Below are 21962 nucleotides of genomic sequence, written 5' to 3'. Positions count from 1 at the left end.
ACCTGTCTGAAGACCCTCCATGAACGTATTTTTTATCACTGAACTTTATTACATTCAATACTGTTAGTCTATTATTAGCCGCAAAAGTCATAAAAATGCATAATGACCGCAAAAATTAGCAAAAATGTTATAGTTTTATAGTACTGATTTTCCCGTTGCAATACTTTTATTGTCACCCCCAAATAGTAGTTAATTCTTATTTTTGACCGTATTTGTTATAAATCGCAAATAACCTTTCCGATTCAATTGGTGTCCAAGGATTATATAACACCATATTAAAACACAATTCAAGGTCTTCTGTATGTAATTTGAGCCAAGAATTCCGAGGAATCTATTAACTTCCTGAGATATCCCAGGAAAAATGTGAATTTATCGACACCCAGGAAGGTGTGTTATGCACAAGGTCAACTAAAAAGCTTTCTAGGATATCAAAATCTATAATCTGACACTAATATTGTGGCTTTTGTATACTCAAATACCTAAAACGGAAAGAAATCGGCAAGGGTCCGCTTTAACGAGCTATACAAGAAGTTTGGCATTAAATAACGGCATTTAACACCCAAAAATTAATTTTTTTTCTCTAAAATATATCTCGGACACCCAGACACATTCGCCAAAACAATAAAATGTATAAATTTTGCTGCTAATTCCATAAATTTTACGAAAATACTCATATTTCCTTGGGGCGTATGTATACTTTTGTAAGTATCATTTTTTTTTGTTTTTGTAAAGTTGAAGAAAGTACTTGGAACAGATAAAGCAGAACTCTCTTTCAATTCCCTGAAGATGATTGGAGACTCCAATCGAAATATTGGAAAATAAAGAAAATATATAAAAATCAACACCCGTTTTTATTTTCAAAAAGCCTGTAGCCGAACAATACCAATAATAATAAATTTTCAAGTAAGGCGAACGATTTTCAATTCAAATTTACCGTTATTTATATTATGGAATATACTTTTGTTGTATTAAATATTAGCTTCGTTCCCGTTCTTTTTAATAGTAAAACTCGTAAAAGAGAGAACTGCAAACAATTTGTTGTCACACACAAGTTTTTTGAAATAGTTCGGGAACGGAAAAATGGAAAATACGTCAAAAAAACTGTAACAAATGTCAAAGTCGGCGTATCAGCCAATCAGACGCCGGCAAACATGTTACTATTTTTTTACTCGCCCAAATTTGTCGTGTAAAAAGTTTTTAAAGAGAGCGTCATTCAGCGCCATTTTTGTTTAAAGAGAAGTGAACATTTTACAACTTTTTTGTGTACGGGAACGGTTTTTGGAGTAAAATGTGTAAAAGTCGTAAAAATTGTAAAAACTTGTTAGTTCTGGAACACAGCTATTGTTTATTAGTGAGACGAAATAAACCTGTGTACTTGGAATTTCATAAATATCATTATATTTTCTAAAACCCGAGATTTATGGGGCGTACGTATACTTATGTAAGACTGTGTACATACGTATTTTTATATTGCAAGTAAACATTTACATTTATTTACTTCTTTTCAGTGCCATTCTGTACTGGCATCGGTCAAATGTTTAGAAAGGCACATGTTGAGGCACCAGGCGGAAAAACCGTTTAAGTGTCCTAGGTTCTGCAAGAGGTTTATCAGAGCAAGCCAGCTCAAAAACCATGAAAGAACTCATGTGAATTCTTTTCAATGCCCAGAATGCCCCAGAATGGCTTTTATTTCACTGCATGAGTAAGTTCTCATTTTTATTAAATCTTTTTACTAATTTAATCTTTTTGCAGCCTTTTGCTGCGTAGAGAAGGGCATTCCCGTTTTCTTCCTTAAATTCCTCCCCATTCCTATTCCCCTATTCCTAATATTTTTTTACTGTGGTACAGTGGGCAGTGGTAAGTTGATTTTGTAACTCTAATTTGAAGTTGCATGTAATCTAACTACTGTCTTCAATAGGTTTTCATTTTTACATCGACATCGGCTACTGGGGTCACTATGAGATTACTGGCAACAGTGTCGCAGACAGCACAGGAAGAAGGTATGTATGTTAGAATACAGTGTACACCAGCATAGACCATTAAGGAAAGGATCAAAGTCGGGCGGGGCCGACTATATAATACCCTACACCACTGTGAATATGTAAAATATATATCGGAGCTATATCCAAATCTGAACCGAATTCTATTGAATTCAATTGAATCAGAAATGTGAAATATTATGTTAAAAACCTGCTCCCAAAGCATCAAAATATAATCACTACCAAAAAGCATGAAATTTACACTGTGAACAAGGTAGTTTTAGTATTATGACCATTACCGTCAATATAGGGTCGGAAAGTATCAGATAATTGTACATTTATCATTCAATTGGTGTCCAAGGATTATATAAGACCATATCAAAACACAATTCAAGGTCTTCTGTATGTAATTTGAGCCAAGAATTCCGAGGAATCTATTAACTTCCAGAGATATCCTAGGAAAAATGTGAATTTATCGACACCCAAGAAGGTGTGTTATGCACAAGGTCAACTAAAAAGCTTTCTAGGATCTCAAAATCTATAATATGACACTAATATTGTGGCTTTTGTATACTCTAATACCTAAAACGGAAAGAAATCAGCAAGGGTCCGCTTTAACGAGCTATACAAGAAGTTTGGCATTAAATAACGGCACTTAACACCCAAAAATTATTTTTTTTTTCTAAAATATATCTCAGACACATTCACCAAAACAATAAAATGTACACAGTCTTACATAAGTATACGTACGCTCCATAAATTTCGTGTTTTAGAAAAAGTAATGATATTTATGAAATTCCAAGTACATAGGTTTATTTCGTGTCATTAATAAACAATATTTAATACAACAAAAGTATATTCCATAATATAAATAACGGTAAAAATAACGGTAAAAAAAAACTTCTCACAAGTGGTGTCTTAAGACACGCCGTTCGGACTCGGCGATAAACAGTAGGTCCCATATCATTGAGCTAAATATGAATCGGGGTGCACTCATTGATATGAGAGAAGTCTCCCTTGTCCCGTATGGGATGTTGTGGAACAATGTTTTTTTGTTAAATTTTACAAAAACCGAAAAATGACACTTACAAAAGTGTCTGGGTGTCCGGGATATATTTCTTCTTGTATAGCTCGTTAAAGCGAACCCTTGCTGATTTCTTTCCGTTTTAGGTATTTGAGTATACACAAGCCACAATATTAGTGTCAGATTATAGATGTTGAGATCCTAGAAAGCTTTTTGTTGACCTTTTGCATAACACACCTTCCTGGGTGTCGATAAATTCATATTTTTCCTGGGATATCTCAGGAAGTTAATAGATTCCTCGGAATTCTTGGCTCAAATTACATACAGAAGACCTTGAATTGTGTTTTAATATGGTCTTATATAATCCTTGGACACCAATTGAATCAGAAATGTACAATTATCCGATACTTTCCGACCCTATATTGACGGTAATGGTCATAATACGAGAACTACGTTGTTCACAGTGTAAATTTCTTTTGATTTTTGGTAGTGATTATATTTTGATGCTTTGGGAGCATGTTTTTAACAGAATATTTCACATTTCTGATTCAATTGGTGTCCATGGACTATATAAAACCATATTAAAACGCAATTCAAGGTCTTCTGTATGTAATTTTAGCCAAGAATTCCGAGGAATCTATTAACTTTCTGAGATATCCCAGGAAAAATATGAATTTATCGACACCCAGGAAGGTGTGTTATGCACAAGGTCAACTAAAAAACTTTCTAGGATCTTAAAATCTATAATCTGACACTAATATTGTGGCTTTTGTATGTATACTCAAATCCCTAAAACGGAAAGAAATCAGCAAGAGTCCGCTTTAACGAGCTATAAAAGAAGTTTGGCATTAAATAACGGCATTTTAACACCCAAAAAATTGTTTTTCTCTCTAAAATATATCTCGGACAACCAGACACATTCGCCAAAAACAATAAAATGTATAAATTTTGCTGCTAGTTCCATAAATTGTACGATAATACTCATATTTCCTTGGGGCGTACGTATACTTTTGTATCATTTTTGGTTTTTGTAAAATTTACCCTTATTTATATTATGGAATATACTTTTGTTGTATTAAATATTGTTTATTAGTGAGACGAATTAAACCTGCGTACTTGGAATTTCATAAATATCATTACTTTTTCTAAAACCCGATATTTATGGGGCGTACGTATACTTATGTAAGACTGTGTACCTTAATTGGTCCATATGATATCGTTAGGTCATTTTTCAGTTATTACACATGCATTTTAAAACTATTTTGTAATATTACCTCAAGTAATTTTAGTATGTTGGGTTGTCTTTTGCCATGGAAAGAATTTCTGTTTGGAAAATTTTCAAAACAAAAACAATTGTTCTCTTTTTAAATTGTGTGTATGTCTTATGCCAGAATGCTGACGTCTTAGCGTTCTAAACCACAATCCACTTAAAAAATCTTTCGATATGAAAGACATATGTATATACAGTCTACGATGGAAAAAAGCCATCGACTGCATTGAATTGATGTCAAATTTTGACATCTTATGTTACCAACAATTGCCGATGCGGCTACCTGTGTATTTGTACCATGATACCCAGCCTTTAGGCTAATGCTTGGTTTACATTTACGAAATCGAGTGGATTTCGTAAATGTAAACTTAGCATGAAGAGGGTATATACACTTTGATACGTCCAAAAATGTGCCTCATCGAAATAATGGTTTTAGACCCCAAGTATGTACGATATCCGTTTCAGACAATTTTGAGTCGATCTAACAATGTCCGTCCGTCTGTCTGTCTGGTTGGTGCGCACGATAACTCTCGAACGGATCAATCGATTCGGTTCAAATTTTGGTATCGAAATATTTTGTCCAGATTTGATTTAAGTTCGAAGATGGGCCATATCGGCCCACTCCTTCAGGTACCTCTCCCACAAAAGTTCAAAAATGTTCGAAAAAATTGTCCGCACCATAACTCTTGAAGGTAGCAACCGAATTAGTCCATACTTTGCACATCGTGACATTTCTACCAGACATTGATGAGATTCCAATATGGACCCTATTTGTCCACTCCTTCGGGTACCTCCCACACAAATTTTGCTTAAGTGCAGTTTAAGGCCTGCTCTCGAATCGCTTTGATTTTTGTTGCGGCCACTTGTATTCTCTACCCCCATTACGACGGTATAATTTTTTCAGGAGCAAGTCCATACTTCCTCACTAATCAGCACGAAAACTGCAAACAACCCATATAATACCATGTGTAGTAGTTGCAGCGGACGATAACGCTCGAACGGATCAACATATTTGGTTCAAATTTTGGGTCTTTCAATATTTTGTCCAAATTTAGTTTAAGTTCGAAGATAGACCATATCGGTCCACTCCTTCCGGTACCTCCCCCACAAAGGTTCAAAATTTTTCGCCAAGATTGTGGGCATGATAACTCTTGGACCGAGTAACCGAATTGAGTCAAACTTTGCTATTGGTAATATTACTTTCAGGCATAGATCGGGTTCTAATGTGGACTATATCGGTCCACTCATTTGGGTACCTCCCACACAAAATTTGGAAAAAGTATAGTTGAACAACTCCTCTCTGATCTTATTAATTTGTGATGCAACAGGATGCACTTGCGGCCCTGTTACGACGTTGTAATTTTTTTTCGTGGGCAAGTCCACACTTCCTGAAATAATGACCAAAAAGGTCCAGAAAATCCTACCGGCACCACCTAAACTGGCTAATGTGTAAAATAATAACCCTTTAAGAGAGGTATAGATTTAGCTCAAACTTTGTAAATCGTATTATTTCCTATTAGGTCCGAATATGTACTACACCGGATCACTCCTACGGGTACACCCTACCCAAAGTTTGGAAAAAATGCAGTTCAAGGACTCGTCTTGGATCATTCTGAATTTTGTTGCAACATGTAGTTTTTTGCGGACATTTCCATCCTGGAAAATTTTCCCAACAGCTAAAAAACCTACAGAAGTATTGTGTTAACTTTTTTTCTTCGGGTACGTGGCTGAGGGTATATCTCTGTCGGCTCAGCTGACTGATACTTTCTTACTTGTTTTATATTTATTCCATTGTGCAATAAACAAGGTGTAAGTGAAATCGAAATTGTCATACACCTTAAAAATAAAACTGCAAATTGTATTATTTTTTATTTGATATATGAGTTTCATTTTATTTTGTTTGTTTTTTATTTATTTTCATCAAGTACAGTTTTTGTTTTTTTTTTTTTTCAGTTTAATACTTTTTACTTATATTTAATATATGAATGTATGGTTTTATTTAGGTGCTAACGTTTCTAAATCTATCTGAAATAAAATATATATTTTTCAAAATATAAAATTAAATATAAAAGGAATAGAAACTAATCTTAAAATAGAGACATTTGAGCAATTTATTATGTAATTATAGTATATGTACACCATAAAACAAGATGTATACATATATTTGAAATAAAAAATGAAATATAAAGTTAAAAAAATCGAAAAGAAAAACATATTTAAAATTATTTTAAAGTTTCACTTTATATTATTTACAAATATTATATAAAATACAATAATCAGTCTATAGACTCATTTTTTGTAATCTCGTTAGAAAAAATAAAGTGTATTCAAATAAGAAAATAAAAATAATAATTTTTATAAAACTATAATTAATTGCATTTTTCGTTTTTTTTTAATATATGGCCTATGAAAATTATTAAATATATAAAACTTAAAATCAATTATTTTATTGGTCAGAAAACATGGGGAGATATGCCTTTTGTCAAAAGAAATTAAATTAAAAATAGATTGTATCTATTGCGTTTTTTTCTTTTATTCTAGTTTTTATCTTAAGAAAACACATAAAAAATTAACTAAAAAGGCATTTCATTTACAATTAAAAAAGCACTTGAATTAAATTAATATAAATAATTATTTTTGAATGGTATGCTATTATTAGATTAATATTAAAGTGATTCTTTTTTCACACATACATATATAAAATGTTCGGTACAAAATTATTAATAAATTTAAATTATATAGTTCCTCTTTTTTATAATAGTTAATATTTACACATCCTTTTTTTCTTTATTACAGTTACAGAGAACAATGATAAAATACATTTGCAATTATGAGATTTGTCTGGTCAGTTTAGAGTTTACCTTAAATCTAAGAAATGGTTTAATATACAAAATATGAAAAAGAAGAAGAATCAAAAAATATAAAAACAAAAAATAAATATAAAATAAAAACAAACGAAATTTGAAAAAGGTTGTTCATTAAACAGATTTCGTGATTTATTGGGATTATGGTTGTTAGAACTCTGATGCCGTGGAATTTTAATGGGATTTCAGTTAGTAGAAGTAATCATGGGAATATAATTTTGTAATTTTCTGGGTTTTAACCCATTGTTAATTTGGAAAATTAGTAAAACATTATTATTGGGTGAATTAGTGAGAAACTTGCCAAATGCCAACACTTACAATTGGGCATTTTTTTATGAAATAATGGTGATTTGAATTCCCTAATATATTTTGTAAAGAAAATATACGATAAAAGGGGAAACTTTCGCCACTGAGGCACATACGCCAATGAGCGTATCACCTTTAACCATAAGGCGAAAGTTCCACCTTTACCCTAAATGATTTGGAGTTATTTTCAAACACCCTGCTTTTGCTAAATAATTTTGCTCGTTCCTCAATAAACAATTCTATATTTTTGAACAAATTTGCAGTCGAATATTTTAATTTTTATGTTTTAAATTCCACAGAATCTAGATGTTGTAATTGTAATTGAAATAAATTGGAAAATAAAAATGCTTAGTTGAAAAATGAAGAAATTATTGAAAAAAAAAAAAACATAAAATCAATTAAACTGTTTATTTCATTTGTGAAATAAATAGCAAATTACATACAAAAACAATTTGATAGGTCGTTGCTGTGATTTGTTTTCTTATTGAAAGTCTTATTATCACAAGTTTGAAAGATATATTCAAACAATTTTTATATTAGATATATTTTATTATTTTCTTTATAAATAATTCAGAAATTTAATACCATAGTTATATTTTGGAAATCTCAAAATCTGTTTGGAATTGTTTATATAACCGAAAATATGTTTGGAAAAGAAAATTCCTCATTCTTTGCAATGACTTTAAACTAATGCTCTGTTCCTGAGCCGGGAAGAATATACTATTTTTGAATTTTTTGAAAAATTTTTAAAGGGAAAAATTTCAAAAATATTAGATTTTTGCTGGTTCTGGAACAGTCATGAAAATATGATTTCAAAGAATTGACGAAATTTTATTCTTAGAAATTTTAAATGGTAGCTTCAATCATTATCATTGGAAATGTAAAAAAGAAGCGGACTTGGTACGTATTTGAGTCGGAAAAGAAGAAATCTAATAAGAACTCATTTTAAGGTGTTACCTCCACTTGAGATTTGTAAAAATCGAACATTTTTTGATTGACTTAGTCCCAATTTACATTAGGCGAGTTTACTTGCGGCAATTGTCAGTTTGTGGGTGAGAGAGGGTGTTGAGAGGGTGTTGAGAGGCAAAGGGTTACCATATACCTCACCTCTCTTTCCATCAAACTGACAATTGCCGCAAGTAAACTCGCCTAATGTAAATTGGAACTTATTTTGAAGTATAACTTGCATAGAATGTGTTGTGAACATTTCAAGTAGATCGGAACAAACAAAATCGGAACAAAAATAAGCTCAGCATTGTGGTTTGTATGTCTCGATTTATATTAGGCGATTTTCATTGCGGCGATTTTTCTCGTTCTCTCTGTTTCACTATATCGAAAGCAAATGAATGCGAACGAAAACACCTAAACTTTGCTTTTCATGGCAATATTGACTTTGTTGTTGCTTCGTAACAACTACAAAATTTGAAAATCATACACGAGTTAAGTATTTTTTCTTTCGTTTTCATTTTTTTCGTTCGACATTGTGAAACAGGCTGTTAGACTGGCCTCTTGGGTTTAGTCCCAATTTACATTAGGCGAGTTTACTTGCGGCAATTGTCAGTTTGTAGGTGAGAGAGGGTGCTGAGAGGCAAAGGGTTACCATATGCCTCACCTCTCTCTCCTACAAAATGACAATTGCCGCAAGTAAACTCGCCCAATGTGAATTGGGACTTATACAGGCAATTAATTCTGTCTTGGAAAGTTTTGTTTTCAAAACATTGGAAATTATGTCAATAACGAAAAATATAAAAGGTATTGCCGGTACGAGCAATTTTTTTCCACTTCCATTTGCCTTACGCGTCTCACCTACAAACTGAGACTTACCGCAAGTAAACTTAGTCCCGATTTACATTAGGCGAGTTTACTTGCGTCAATTTTTCTCGTTCCTTTTTAAACTTGCCTCTTGCGTTTATAAAAGGCAATTCTGTTCCGACAAGTTTTGTTTTCAAAACAATGAAAATAATGTCAAATACGAAAAAATATAAAAGGAATTGCCTGAAAATTGCCGGTACGAGCAATTTTTTTCTATTTCCATTCCCCTTACGTGTCTTTCCTACAAACAGGGACTTGCCGCAAGTAAACTTGCCTAATGTAAATTGAGACTTACCTAATGTAAATTGGGACTATTCCTCTGTTCCAGTACTTCAAGAATCTACTAATTTTTACTATTTTTTCCGATAACATAAAGGAAAAAATGTTATCATAGTAAAAAATAGTAGCTTCTTGCAGTACTGGAACAGACCATATGTGAAATAAAACATTTGAAGCATTCTTCTCCAAATGACACTCTAGCTCGAAAACAAATGAACCGATCGTCATATATTTTTGTGGACTCTTATTAATAATGTACATTAGGTTTATGACTTTTTGACCTTTTTTTCAAAAATGATATTCAGTAGCAAGAATTGAATTTTTCCAAGAAAACTACCTAACTTTTTTGGTAGATGTTTTTTATCTGTAAGAGCACATCTTAATTTTTGCGCACGATAACTCTCGAACGGATCAATCGATTCGGTTCAAATTTTGGGTACCGAAACATTTTGTCCGCATTTGATTTAAGTTCGAAGATGGGCCATATCGGTCCACTCCTTCAGGTACCTCCCCCACAAAAGTTCAAAAAAGTTCCGAAAATTTGTCCGCACGATAACTCTTGAAGGGAGTAACCGAATTAGACCATACTTTGCACATCGTGACATTTCTACCAGACATAGGTGAGGTTCCAATATGGACCATATTGGTCCACTCTTTCGGGTACCTCCCACACAAAATTTTGCTTAAGTGCAGTTTAAGGACTGCTCTCGAATCGCTTTGATTGTATTCACTACCCTCATTACGACGATATAATTTTTTTCAGGAGCAAGTCCATACTTCCTCAGAAATCAGCACAAAAACTGCAAACAACCCATATCGACGGATCAACATATTTGGTTCAAATTTTGGGTCTTTCAATATTTTGTCCAAACTTAGTTTAAGTTCGAAGATAGACCATATCGGTCCACTCCTTCCGTTACCTCCCCCCACAAAGGTTCAAAATTTTTCGTCAAGATTGTGAGAATGATAACTCTTGGAGGGAGTAACCGAATTGAGCCAAACTTTGCTATTGGTAATATTACTTTCAGGCATAGATCGGGTTCTAATATGGACTATATCGGTCCAATCATTTGGTTACCTCCCACACAAAATTTGGAAAAAGTATAGTTTAACAACTCCTCTCTGATCTTATTAATTTGTGATGCAGCAGGTTGCACTTGCGGCCCCTGTTACGACGTTGTAATTTTTTTCGTGGGCAAGTCCATACTTCCTGAGATAATGACCCAAAAAGGTCCAGAAAATCCTATCGGCACCACCTAAACTGGCTAATTGTTAAATAACCCTGTAAGAGAGAAATCGTAATATATTTAAATTTATTTAAATCAATTGTAATATATGTATTTAAATTCAGAAAATTAAGTACAATATTTTTAATTATATAGTCTGTAAGGAAAATATCCATATACTAATAAAGAAAAAAATTATTGCCTACATATTTGTATTAGGTCCGAATATGTACTACATCGGATAACTCCTACGGGTACACCCTACCCAAAGTTTGGAAAAATGCACTCGTCGTTGCAACATGTAGTTTTTTACGGCCCTTTCCATTCTGGAAAATTTTCCCAACAGCTAAAAAACCTACAGAAGTATTGTGTTAACTTTTTTGCTTCGGGTACGTGGCTGAGGGTATATCTCTGTCGGCTCAGCTAACTGATACTTTCTTACTTGTTTTAAAAATATTGGATTTTACTGAAATGGTGTACCCAAAAATTCGAAAATTTAATTTTTGGCTTAATAAATTGAATTTTTTCTGGTCCTAAAACGGATAATTTTTTTAATAAAATCGATCGATGAAAGACTAGATTTTGATGTCCTTGATAGCCCCACAAAATTGTATGACAATCGGTTCATTAGTTTCCAAGCTAGAGTTGGCACTGATTTCAAAATATCATTTCGAGGAAAACACGTTTTTAATTTCTAGGTAAATTTGTCCCTACTACTTTAAAATAAGTCAATATTTTTTTTTTTTTCGATTTACTGAAATTTACAAGTGGAGGTCACCCCTTAAAGTGCCTTCATATAGAGGCATTTACAAATGACTTTGTGCGTGAGATCGAATCACCTTATAATTAAGATTTTATCTTATCTTATGTAAAAACTCATCAAAATATGATACAGGGATACGAAGTTGTAAAGAAGTCATAACCCTAATGTGTATAAACATTTTGGCTTTAAATGAGGGATTTTTTAATTGTTAGCCAATTTAACATCGAAATTTTTACTTTGGCCGCCGACTATTTTATTAATTTTATTCTTACCCCCCTAGTTTAAAGACAAGCATGATGATTGGCCCATTCGTTTCCGATGTAGAGTGGGTACCGCGAAATGATTGTGTGAAATGAAACTTTCATCTATGGACAGATCGAATACCGGACAAACCACCAAAATCCTTTTCTCAAAAAATTATGTATTTAGCTGGTTTTTAAAATATCTTTGGATAGGATTGGGCTAAGAAAAGAGTAGTTTCGTTAACAGGACCAATAAGTTTAAACCTTATGGTGAAAGGATCGGCTAATAAATGTGACCTGTACAACGATTTTGTGAATATCCATCACTAGTCTCAATAAAATACATATTGAGTAAATTAGATTAAAGATCGCTTACTTGGCACGTGTTATCGTTAACCGCTCGCCTTAATATTTATATGAAAAACATTTGGGGGTACGGCATGCCTTTTGGGAACGGTCTAATATATTCATGTGTTCCCGCATACATCACCGAAGGGACAAGGGAGACTTCTCTCATATCAATGAGTCCACACCGATACATATTAACCTAATGTTATGGGACCTAGTTTTTATCGTCGAGTCCGGGCGTCGTCTCTTAAATCAACACTTGCCGAGAAGATGTGCATGGCAGAAACACTCAGTAGTGCGATTCTCTAACTTATTTTTTGAGTTACCGACAAAAATCGGTAAAAATAAAACACAAAATTTTGAATGAAAATTTCAACAACACAACACTCTTGATATCGGTAGAACTTTACTGCTGCTTTTTATTCGTCGCTAAGGCCGTCATCAGACCATCTGCTTTTTCACATGTATGACGTCAGCTGTTCTGTATATTAGTATACCCAAAGTCACAACGTACAATTGAAAAAGCAGATGGTCTGATGGCCGCCTAACATAACAAAAACACAATTAACACAATTAACCGAAATTATAAGCATCTTAAGTTTAACGACATTTGTCGGTAACTCAAAAATTGAGTTAGAGAATCGTACTACAGGATAGTCGCGATTGTGATAGTCAAACCCACCTTGGACACTGAATGCCTTTTGCTCTATTTTTAGGGGCAAGACTATATAATATTTTCAGATGTTGCAAAAAATATGATATAGTCTGGCCCCTAAAAATAGAGCAAAAGGCATTCAGTGTCCAAGGTGGGTTTGACTATCACAATCGTTTAACGATACAGTACGAAGTTAAATGACGCTTATGCATCATAGCTTTCTTGTTTAAGTCACATCATATAAAAGAATAAAGACGAGCTACGATCTAATTAAAAACAATTGTTCTGTAGTGGAATTCTGTAACTCAATTTTTGATTTACCGACAAAAATCGTTAAAATTAAAACGCAAAATTATAAATAAAAAGTATCAATAAAAGTTGACAGCACTGCTGCTGTCGGTAGGATTTAGCAACAGCTTTATTTTGGTTGTTAACTTACCGAAAATGTTCGTTAATTACCGAAATTATAAGCATTTTAATTTTTCCGATAATTGTCGGTAACTCGAAAAATGAGTTACAGAATTCCACTACTGATATTTCTTTATTCCTTTACCAGAAATGATTTAAGCAAGAATGTCATGCCGCTCGTGTACGTATCTCCGCCTTTAAACTTTTGGTCGACAACGCAGAATCTTTTTGATGAATATCATTACGCCTCTTTTACATTTCCTTAGAAGCTCATAGATAGATGGTATTTTTTTAACTTAAAGATAATTTAACTATGGTATTTTTTCCTGAATATTTTTACAACAGATAATAAAGGAGTTTTTATCATTTTAACAACAAAAATGTTAAGTTTACAATTAGTTATATACTTGTTTTCTTTCATACAATTTAATTTGGATTGATAGTTAGTTGACAAGGACGACAGGAAAAGGGAAAGGAAGGTTGGGGATAGAGAGATAAAGCGATAATTCGTTTGATTCTATGTTTAGTTTTAAAAGCTATTAAATGAAGCTCTTTTTTTCTATTAAACAAAGTAAATTATTCTACTAACAGAATAATACTTAATAGGGATTCATTTGAAATAGCTTTTAAACGATTTTTGTTTGAAAACATACAAGTGTTTGTTGTATATTTTATCTAAAAAATCGTAATCAATAGTCATATATATAATTTAAGCTCTAATATAATTACACGTTGCTACAAAATGTAAACATTAGCATATAATTACTTGCAAAGGGAGAGAGAATTTTGGAAAATAAAAACACTGAAAGTTTTGTTGAAGAAAAAAGGAGTTTCTTAGATAAAGAGGAGTGGTAATGATATAAAAATTCCTCTTAACGATAAACTCAATTTTCTTTTAAATAACCATTTAGTAGCTAGCATAGAGTTATAATAATATTAAATTTTGAAATAATTTTTAGGCATTTAAATCCCATTAATAAGTTTACAGTTCTATAAATAAGTTTTCAATCCAAAACTCCATCACTTTGCAAGTATTTATATTAATTTTCGGCGGTAGCAGAGTGTTGTCATAGACAATAAACAAAAAATAACGTACAATTTGTCTAATAAATAATATGAAAAGTATTACGAATAAATGAAAAACATAAAAAACGAAAAAATTATTAAGAAGTAAATAAAGAAAAAAAGTAATAATTAATGCATCTCTCTGGTACCACACTAAAATTTTATGATGTAGTTGTCGTTTTCATTAAATACAAATAGATTTGTTTCCTTTGTTTTTTTTTCTGGTTTTGTCCCCTTTCAGCGCTTCTTAACAAACTAATAAATTTCATTAGATTTATCTTATGATCTACATACAATTTTAATTACTAAAAAATAAATATATAGGCAGACATTTGTTTTTGTCATCTTTTGTGTTTCATTTTTTATCATTTTTTTTTGTATTTTTCCTCGTTTTTTTGTTTGTTTCGAAAGTAAAAATATGATTTGTTCTGTTTGATGATTTGTAAGTAGTTACGATGTGCTACTAACTAGCATTAGTAGTTATAATGTAAAAAAATGTTCATTGGTGATTGTTGTTGGTTGAGTTATGTGGAGAGGTAAGGTAAATGGGGTAGTAGTCGTAAATTTATGAGAAAATTAATAATATGTAACATTGAAACTAAATCTTACAAATCTGTAGATTGTCAGACAAAAGATGAGAAACCAGGCAGTGGTGCTCTCGATCTGGCCATATTATTGACAATAATTTGGCCACCATTGAGACTCATCACTGCACTGCCTTCGGGTTCTGAGTCTGTATAACTTGAATAATTGCGCACGGGTTTCGTTTTCTTCCATGATTGTCGCAGTGAATCATTAACATTGGCATAATGATTGACAAAGGAATGTGGATCAGAGCGTACACTCTCATTTTCACTCTCCGAATGCTGTAAATGAAAGGAAAAGAAGGAGAAAATAAGAAATTAGTAATGAGTTTTATTTACCCACATGGCTAAACCAAAGTGAAAATCTATTGAATGGTGAAATTTTAAGCAAAAACTAATATATTAGGGTTGGCAATCTCGTTCAATTGAAGGATCCGGATCAGTATCTCGTTCAATGGACACCGGTAATTTCTTTGACAAAACTGCGTATACCTAATTTCATACGATGGTTTTTATGATGTTACTCATTCGTCTTTGAACGAGGACAGTGATCCGGATCGTTCAATTGAACAAGACTGCCCAACTCTATAATATATACATGGAACAGAATACAATAAATACATTCAAAACCTTTAGATCCCTGGGCCCTGAAGGTGTAATACCTGCCATGATGCATTTTTCAACAGGAATAACAAAGGCAGTGAGACTTAGAAATCATATCCCATCTTTGTGCAAAAACCATTTGAAATGGGGTTGCATTTTGTTGATAGGTTTGTTCCAGTGAATACAATAGAGACTTATCTCAAATCAATGAGTGCAACCAGATTCATATTAGGTGTGTACGATAACTTTCCCAGCAATAATTACTCAGTCATTTCCAGCAACCTCTCTCAGTGAATTTTACTCTCTCAAGCAAGAAAAGTTGCAGAAAGTTATCGAACAGCATTTTGCAAAAACTTGCAGGAAAGTCAGCTGTTTCCGAAAATGTATGAAATTTGTTTTTGTTTCTTTTGATATTTTAAACCAAACGGAACAAAAACATAAATTTTAAAGTTGCACTTTACTTATTTAATGCTTTAATACAATCCACAACGATTTAGAATCTAAAAAAAATTTGCAATTGTGAAATTTTCTTGGTCAAAAATGTTAACATTTCGATTTGTTTACATTGAACAGGTGATTAAAAGTTAGCTGATCAGACTTGCAAATTTTTGCGGGACAAATTTTCCCAGCAAAAATTTGCAAGTTCTCAGTCACAAAACTCTCCAGAAATCTCACCAAACTCGCTCTCTTTTGCTGGATAATTTTTTTATCGAACAGCATTCAGTAAAAATTTGTACGAATTTGTACAAATTATTGGGTTATCGTACACACCTATTAGGCTAATTCATATTAAAGCACCACTTGTATATAACTACTCAGCAAATGTCGCCAACATAACCGTGAGGCCTAAGAATCAATGTTGGACATTCAGAGTGGAAGGCGATGTCCACACCATTCATCACGGTGGCACCCAACCCACACACAGAGTAGTAATTTATCGAATTTCACGTTAACAGCCTTTATTGACTCTGATGAAACTTTTAATGGAGTCAAATTCGGATCCATTCTCATATGTCCTTCATCATATTTATTGTTGTAGCAGCTTCTACTCGTTATTATATTTGTTGACCTGGCTCTGCTTCCAATAACAAGTCAAAAATGACGCGACCTAGATTTGTCCATAACGAAATGGAAGTTAGGTAGACAGGTGAAACGAATCATGCGGTACGTTACTGCATCCTGGACAGATATTCTGCATTACGCCATCAATTCTAGCCCAATTGGAAATGAAGCGTCCGCGTAAATAGGATCTTCATCTTAATCCGCATAGCTTACTGCACCCCAAGTGTTGCCGCCTTGGGACGAGAGACCTTGTTACTACATCTCAGCTTGTCGCACATAGCTATGGCATGCGGGGTCGACGTGAACAAGCGGCCCATAGAATTTTGTTGTAGGTGGTGGTCAGAATTATGTTACCATCGACCATGACATTCAATTCAGTGATTATCTCTGCAGTCCATGTGGTGAACAGAGTAGCCGTAGATTTCGTGGCGGATATTTGCATATTCCTCGCGTGGAAAAATGTAGTAAGACGTAAGTTGAGCGCCACCAACAATGTCCTATCGCACGGCTGGCTCTGGATGAGTCCTCGAATAATATGTGCGTAGATGGCGTGCAGCGCTGTTGTAGTGCTGTACCGCTTACGGAACATATGCAATTGAATAGCGATTTCTGACGCTGGAGTGGAGTAAAGCCTCTAGTAGGTCTGTACGTTTCACCTTTGCTGGCAGCTTTGCCTGAATTTAGTAGCGGGACCACCCTGGACATTTTTTAGACTTCGGGCACGATGTAGGTGGCCCGCGACAGCTTAAGAACTTTGTTTAGATACTCAACTCCCGGCTCATCCAGACGTTTCAGTATTACCATGGAGATTCCTTTAAGACCCAACACTTTGGATGATTTAGAGTTGCTGATGGCATTCACAACATCCTCCATTGTAAATTGTGGTAGTTCAATCTAGGAAGGAAGAGATCTAATGCGACGTCTCTTCGCCCTGCGTACCTCTTCGGATCAGTCAGCATCGCCAGACGTGACTGAGACCCTATCCTCCGTTGTCCACAATTCACTTATTTCAATGTTGTAACTATCCAGATGATTTTAGTCATTTGTTCCGCTTATGCTCACTGTCAAGGATAAGTGTATTATGTATTCCTATTTTATTTTGATTCGACCAAAGTTATTTCAAACAAAAAGGGTAGTAACCAGGGTGTAATATACAATGTCCAACAGTAAAATCTGCTCATCTCTAAAAGGAAGCAATATACCGATAAGCAGCATGTAACACCTGTCAATAACATTTTGAAAAGACGATTGAAGCATTGTGAATCACTGTAAGAAGGCAATTGAGCACGGTTTAGACCTAGAAATTCCATCACATGCCATATTTCCACTCTACACCAAGTGATAGAAAAGACCCAAGAAAAACTATCAAGATATACCTCCTATTTTATGAGACTTCTACGACATTCCAATGAAAATATGTTGTTGCGAATAATTTAACACTGCAAAATGAATACGACTATGTAGGGTAATCCTTACGTGATAACCTCTGTGTCGTTTTTATCCCCATGAACAGTATTACAATGTATTTTCATTAATGTTACAATGGATCTCTAAAGAAGCATGTGGCTGGACCCTCAAACTAGTCTACTCAAAACATAATTAGCCGTTTGATAATCCTTTCCTCCAAGGTGGTTTTTCTTTAATTTAAGGGACATTCTGCTATAGCCTGTTATGGCTTAACCACTACATTCAAAATTCTCACTCACCTGTGAAGCTTCCGATGAGCTAACCTCTGAAGGTTTTTCTGTTACACTGCTATCATCAGGATTTTCATCGTAACATTTCAGACTTTCTTCATCGCTGTGATATGCCACCGATGCTGGTGAGGGTCGTGGCGGACTTTTTCCTAATTGGACATTGTTTGGAGGTCGATTATTATTTTTACGACCCAGTGTACCCAATGTACCACGACTTAAAGTACCCACACTATTAAGGGTACCGGTGCCAACACCATGGCGGGAACGATATAATTCTAAGGCTAACTCTTGTCTCTCATCAATGGACATGGCCATTGATTCTTCAAGTGTTTTTTGAGCTTCCTCTGCAAAAACGAAAGAAATAAAATAAAAATAAATATTTTTTGATATAAAAATGTGTATGTATATGTACACTATTTACTTACGTTTATATTTATAGCTTTTACTTTTAACACACAACACTGCAATGACCATTATTATAATGACAATGGAGGTAGCAGCCAATGCAACCATAAACCATGTTTGTCGATAGAACGGCTTATGCTGTAGATAACCATATTCTAAATGCAATTTGGATGGTGTCAATATTGAATCCTTTGAATAAACGGGGAATGATATGCCATAACGATTATAGGCAATAACCCGGAATGTATAGGCAGTTGAGGGTAATAGACTTTGATAACTAACTGTAAAGTCTTGTATAGTACCGGTGGTGGTTTTCGTTATTGTCTCCCAACGGGAGTCGTCTATAGTGAGAGGGGGGGAGGAAGATAAAAGGAATTTGTTACAATTTGTTTTCAAATAGTATTTTTAATTTCTACAAAAATTGTTATTGTGTTAGCATTGACTAGAGGGATTGGGCATAAAAAGTGAATTTTTTACACAGCATCAGTAAAGGTTTCAGTAATGTTATTTCTATAGTTCTAGCTACGAAAGAGTTAATTTATTTATGGGATAACTACAGCATATATAGAATAGTAAGTTTGTTCTCTACTTATGGGCTATACTTACAAATAAATGATGGTTCGCCTCGTTCTACAAAAGCAGATTTAATTTTACCACCAGCATAACAAAAGTTAGTTGTAGAGTGTTTTTTGTTTAGGAAAGAGAGGGAGATTTAGAAAGAGAAATTGTAATAAATAAATAAAATTTCCAATAACCAATATTTGTTGGAATCGATATTCCAAATATAGTTTTTTTTAAGAGAGAAGGATTGTGATTGATATTTAGTTGTTGTATAATTATCTTTCCTGACGCCTTTAAAAATGTTGATTTTTTATTGTATTTCTTTAGTTAGCACGAACAAAATAATAAGTAATATTTACGAATTGGAATTCAATTGCCGCAAAGTGGTTCAAATCCTATTTTCCTGGTCAAAAATTCGGTAACTTTTGAACAGAGATATTTCATGATATTTATAAACACCTTAGCAGAAACTAGACCATATGTGGCTAGATTGCTGGGCCTGTATTCCAATCAACCAAGATTGAGAAGGCAAGGACAGACTTTCATAAAGCAAGATCTTCAAGAAAATGTTTCAACGAACGAATTTGCCCGTTCGCACCCACAATTCTAAGGGGTCGATTACACTATGCAACACTGAAAATGCAAACAACTTCTAATAATTTTGCAGCCCTCAACTAGTAAAACTTATCTTTTGAACAGACCACATAAGAAAAACTCCATCTAGGACATCAAAATCGATAAAATATAGAAAATTTTACATAATTTCTGAATTACTGGTCAGTATCAGCTAAACTATTGGGAGTTGAACCAAGTAATCTGTCACAAATATCTTCCAAATTTTGTTCTCAACAATTCTTCAGAACATTCTGAAACTCTAAAATGCTTACTTCATGTTGTTTCAGCGGTATTTTGCATCATATCTTTTACAACACGTATTTCAAACACAGTTCACACCAACAGTTTATTCTCGCATTTCGGATTTCACTACTTTATTGACATTTTTATTAAATCGTAGTTGAAAAATGTTCTAAAAACAACGGCATAGAGGCATTTTACAATGGAATATTTTTCCAAAAGAAAATGTTCAGAAAAAATTAACGGTTTTGGAAATACGGTGCGAAATGTACAAAAATTGTGGAATTTTTTCATATATTTTGAAATTTGAGGCAATAAATGTAGTTTTTCGAGTTCATTATTTCTCCAAATATTTTATTCTTGTCCTTATCTACAAATTTGCTTCAGAGGTCAGAAGAAGATTCGCATTGGTTTCAGAGATATAGCCCCGAATTTCTTTTAAAAACTCAATATTTTACCATGTGAAGCCATAAAATCCGAGTTGGATCTGATACAACAAAACCCAACTAGGGTTTCTTGTCGTTTGGGTCTGTACTTTCAAAAAATCCTCAGTTCGAATTGTTTGCACAAGATCACCTTAAAAATGTTGCACAGTGTTATGCATTGCCACTAAACTTGAGTTGCGTTGTCAATAGGCAGCACAACTGAGATGAAATGTTGTATTATTGATGTCAACCCATCTGGGTTGTCGATAAACGTGTTATCGATCAGTGTTTTTCAAACTTGTGAACTCTATATTAATGCAAAAGGCACAATTCGCCAAAAAAAAAAATAAATAAATAAAAACTATTTTAAAACAAGTAAAAAAGTATCAGTCGGCTTGGCCGACAGAGATATACCCTCAGCCTGTGTATATTGAAACAATTTTTTCCCAAAAAACTTATGTATTTAGAGAGGTTTAAAAATTTTGGGCGTATGAACCGACAAAAATGTTGATTAGGATTAAAGAGCAAAAGTTATGCGCAGAAAATACTTAAAGGAATGGATCGACATTGACCATTATGGAAGTGGATCTCTAGCCACTACATATGGTGCCATAGGGGGTTCTTACACCCTTCGGGCTGTTTTCTCAAGAAGTGTGGATTTGCCCCTGAAAAAACTTTTACCATCGTAATTGAGACAGCGAATGCAAGTTGCTTCAACAAAAATCAAAGTGATTCGATAGCAGGTCTTAAAGTGAACTTATCCGAAATTTTGTTTAAGAGGTACTGGATGAAGTGGACAAATATAGACAATATTTGAACCTGATCTATATTTAGTAGATATATTAGGATGTGTAAAGTATGGACTAATTCGGCCATTCCCTTCAAAAGTTACCGTACGAACAATTTTTCCGAACATTTTTGAAATTTTGTGGGGGAGGTACCTGAAGAAGTGGACCGATATGGCTTATCTTTGAACTTAAACTATGTTTGGACGAAATATTACGAAAGCCAAATTTTGGACCCAATCGGCAGGTCCGTTCTAGAGTAATCTTGCGCTCCAACCACCTCACACGGTGTCATAGGGGTTTTTTTTGCAACTTTCATGCTATTTTCTCAGGAAGTATGGACTTGCCCCTAATGAAACTTGTACCGTCGTATGGGGGACAGTGAATACAAGTTGCTAAAACAAAAATCAAAGCGATTCGAGAGATGGTCCTAAACTGAACTTTTCCGAAATTTTGTGTGGGAGGTACCCGAAGGAGTGGACCGATTGGGTTCATATTGAAACCTTATCTAAGTCTGGTACACATTTCAGGATGTGCAAGGTATGGACTAAATCCCTTCAAGAGTTATCGTGCGCACAAATTTTCCGAACATTTTCGAATTTTTGTATTGGAGGTACCGCAAGAAGTGGACCGATATAGCCCATCTTCGAACTTAAACTAAGTTTGAGCAAAATATTACGAAAGCCAAAATTTGAACTGAATCGGTTCATCCGTTCGAGAGTTATCGTGCGCTCCAGCCAGACA

At 33.8% G+C, this 21962-nt stretch overlaps 1 protein-coding gene across 20 annotated transcripts in view; it reads right to left on the bottom strand.

Annotated features, from left to right (window-relative positions):
* Positions 1–6684: 6684 nt before the first annotated feature.
* sdk (sidekick cell adhesion molecule) overlaps positions 6685–21962 on the bottom strand; it is a 459794-nt gene continuing 444516 nt past the window's right edge. For 8 of the 20 annotated variants that reach the window (XM_073975479.1, XM_073975482.1, XM_073975481.1 and 5 more), the window contains 4 exons: positions 19199–19222; positions 18613–18933; positions 18197–18531; positions 14450–15107 (listed from right to left, as the gene is read on the bottom strand). In XM_073975479.1, coding sequence (XP_073831580.1) covers positions 14865–15107; positions 18197–18531; positions 18613–18933; positions 19199–19222 — 923 coding nt within the window. In that variant the 3' untranslated portion in view covers positions 14450–14864. Of the gene's footprint in view, positions 7142–14449; positions 15108–18196; positions 18532–18612; positions 18934–19198; positions 19251–21962 lie in introns of those variants that run through there. The other 12 variants (XM_073975477.1, XM_073975464.1, XM_073975467.1 and 9 more) reach the window with 3 other exon arrangements.

This window comes from Musca autumnalis, unplaced genomic scaffold (genome assembly GCF_047663935.1).
Source record: "Musca autumnalis isolate F117 unplaced genomic scaffold, ASM4766393v1 scaffold_3, whole genome shotgun sequence".
Taxonomy (NCBI): domain Eukaryota; kingdom Metazoa; phylum Arthropoda; class Insecta; order Diptera; family Muscidae; genus Musca; species Musca autumnalis.
The sequence above is the reverse complement of the archived record's forward strand: the minus strand, read 5'-3'. Positions and strand labels throughout refer to the sequence as shown.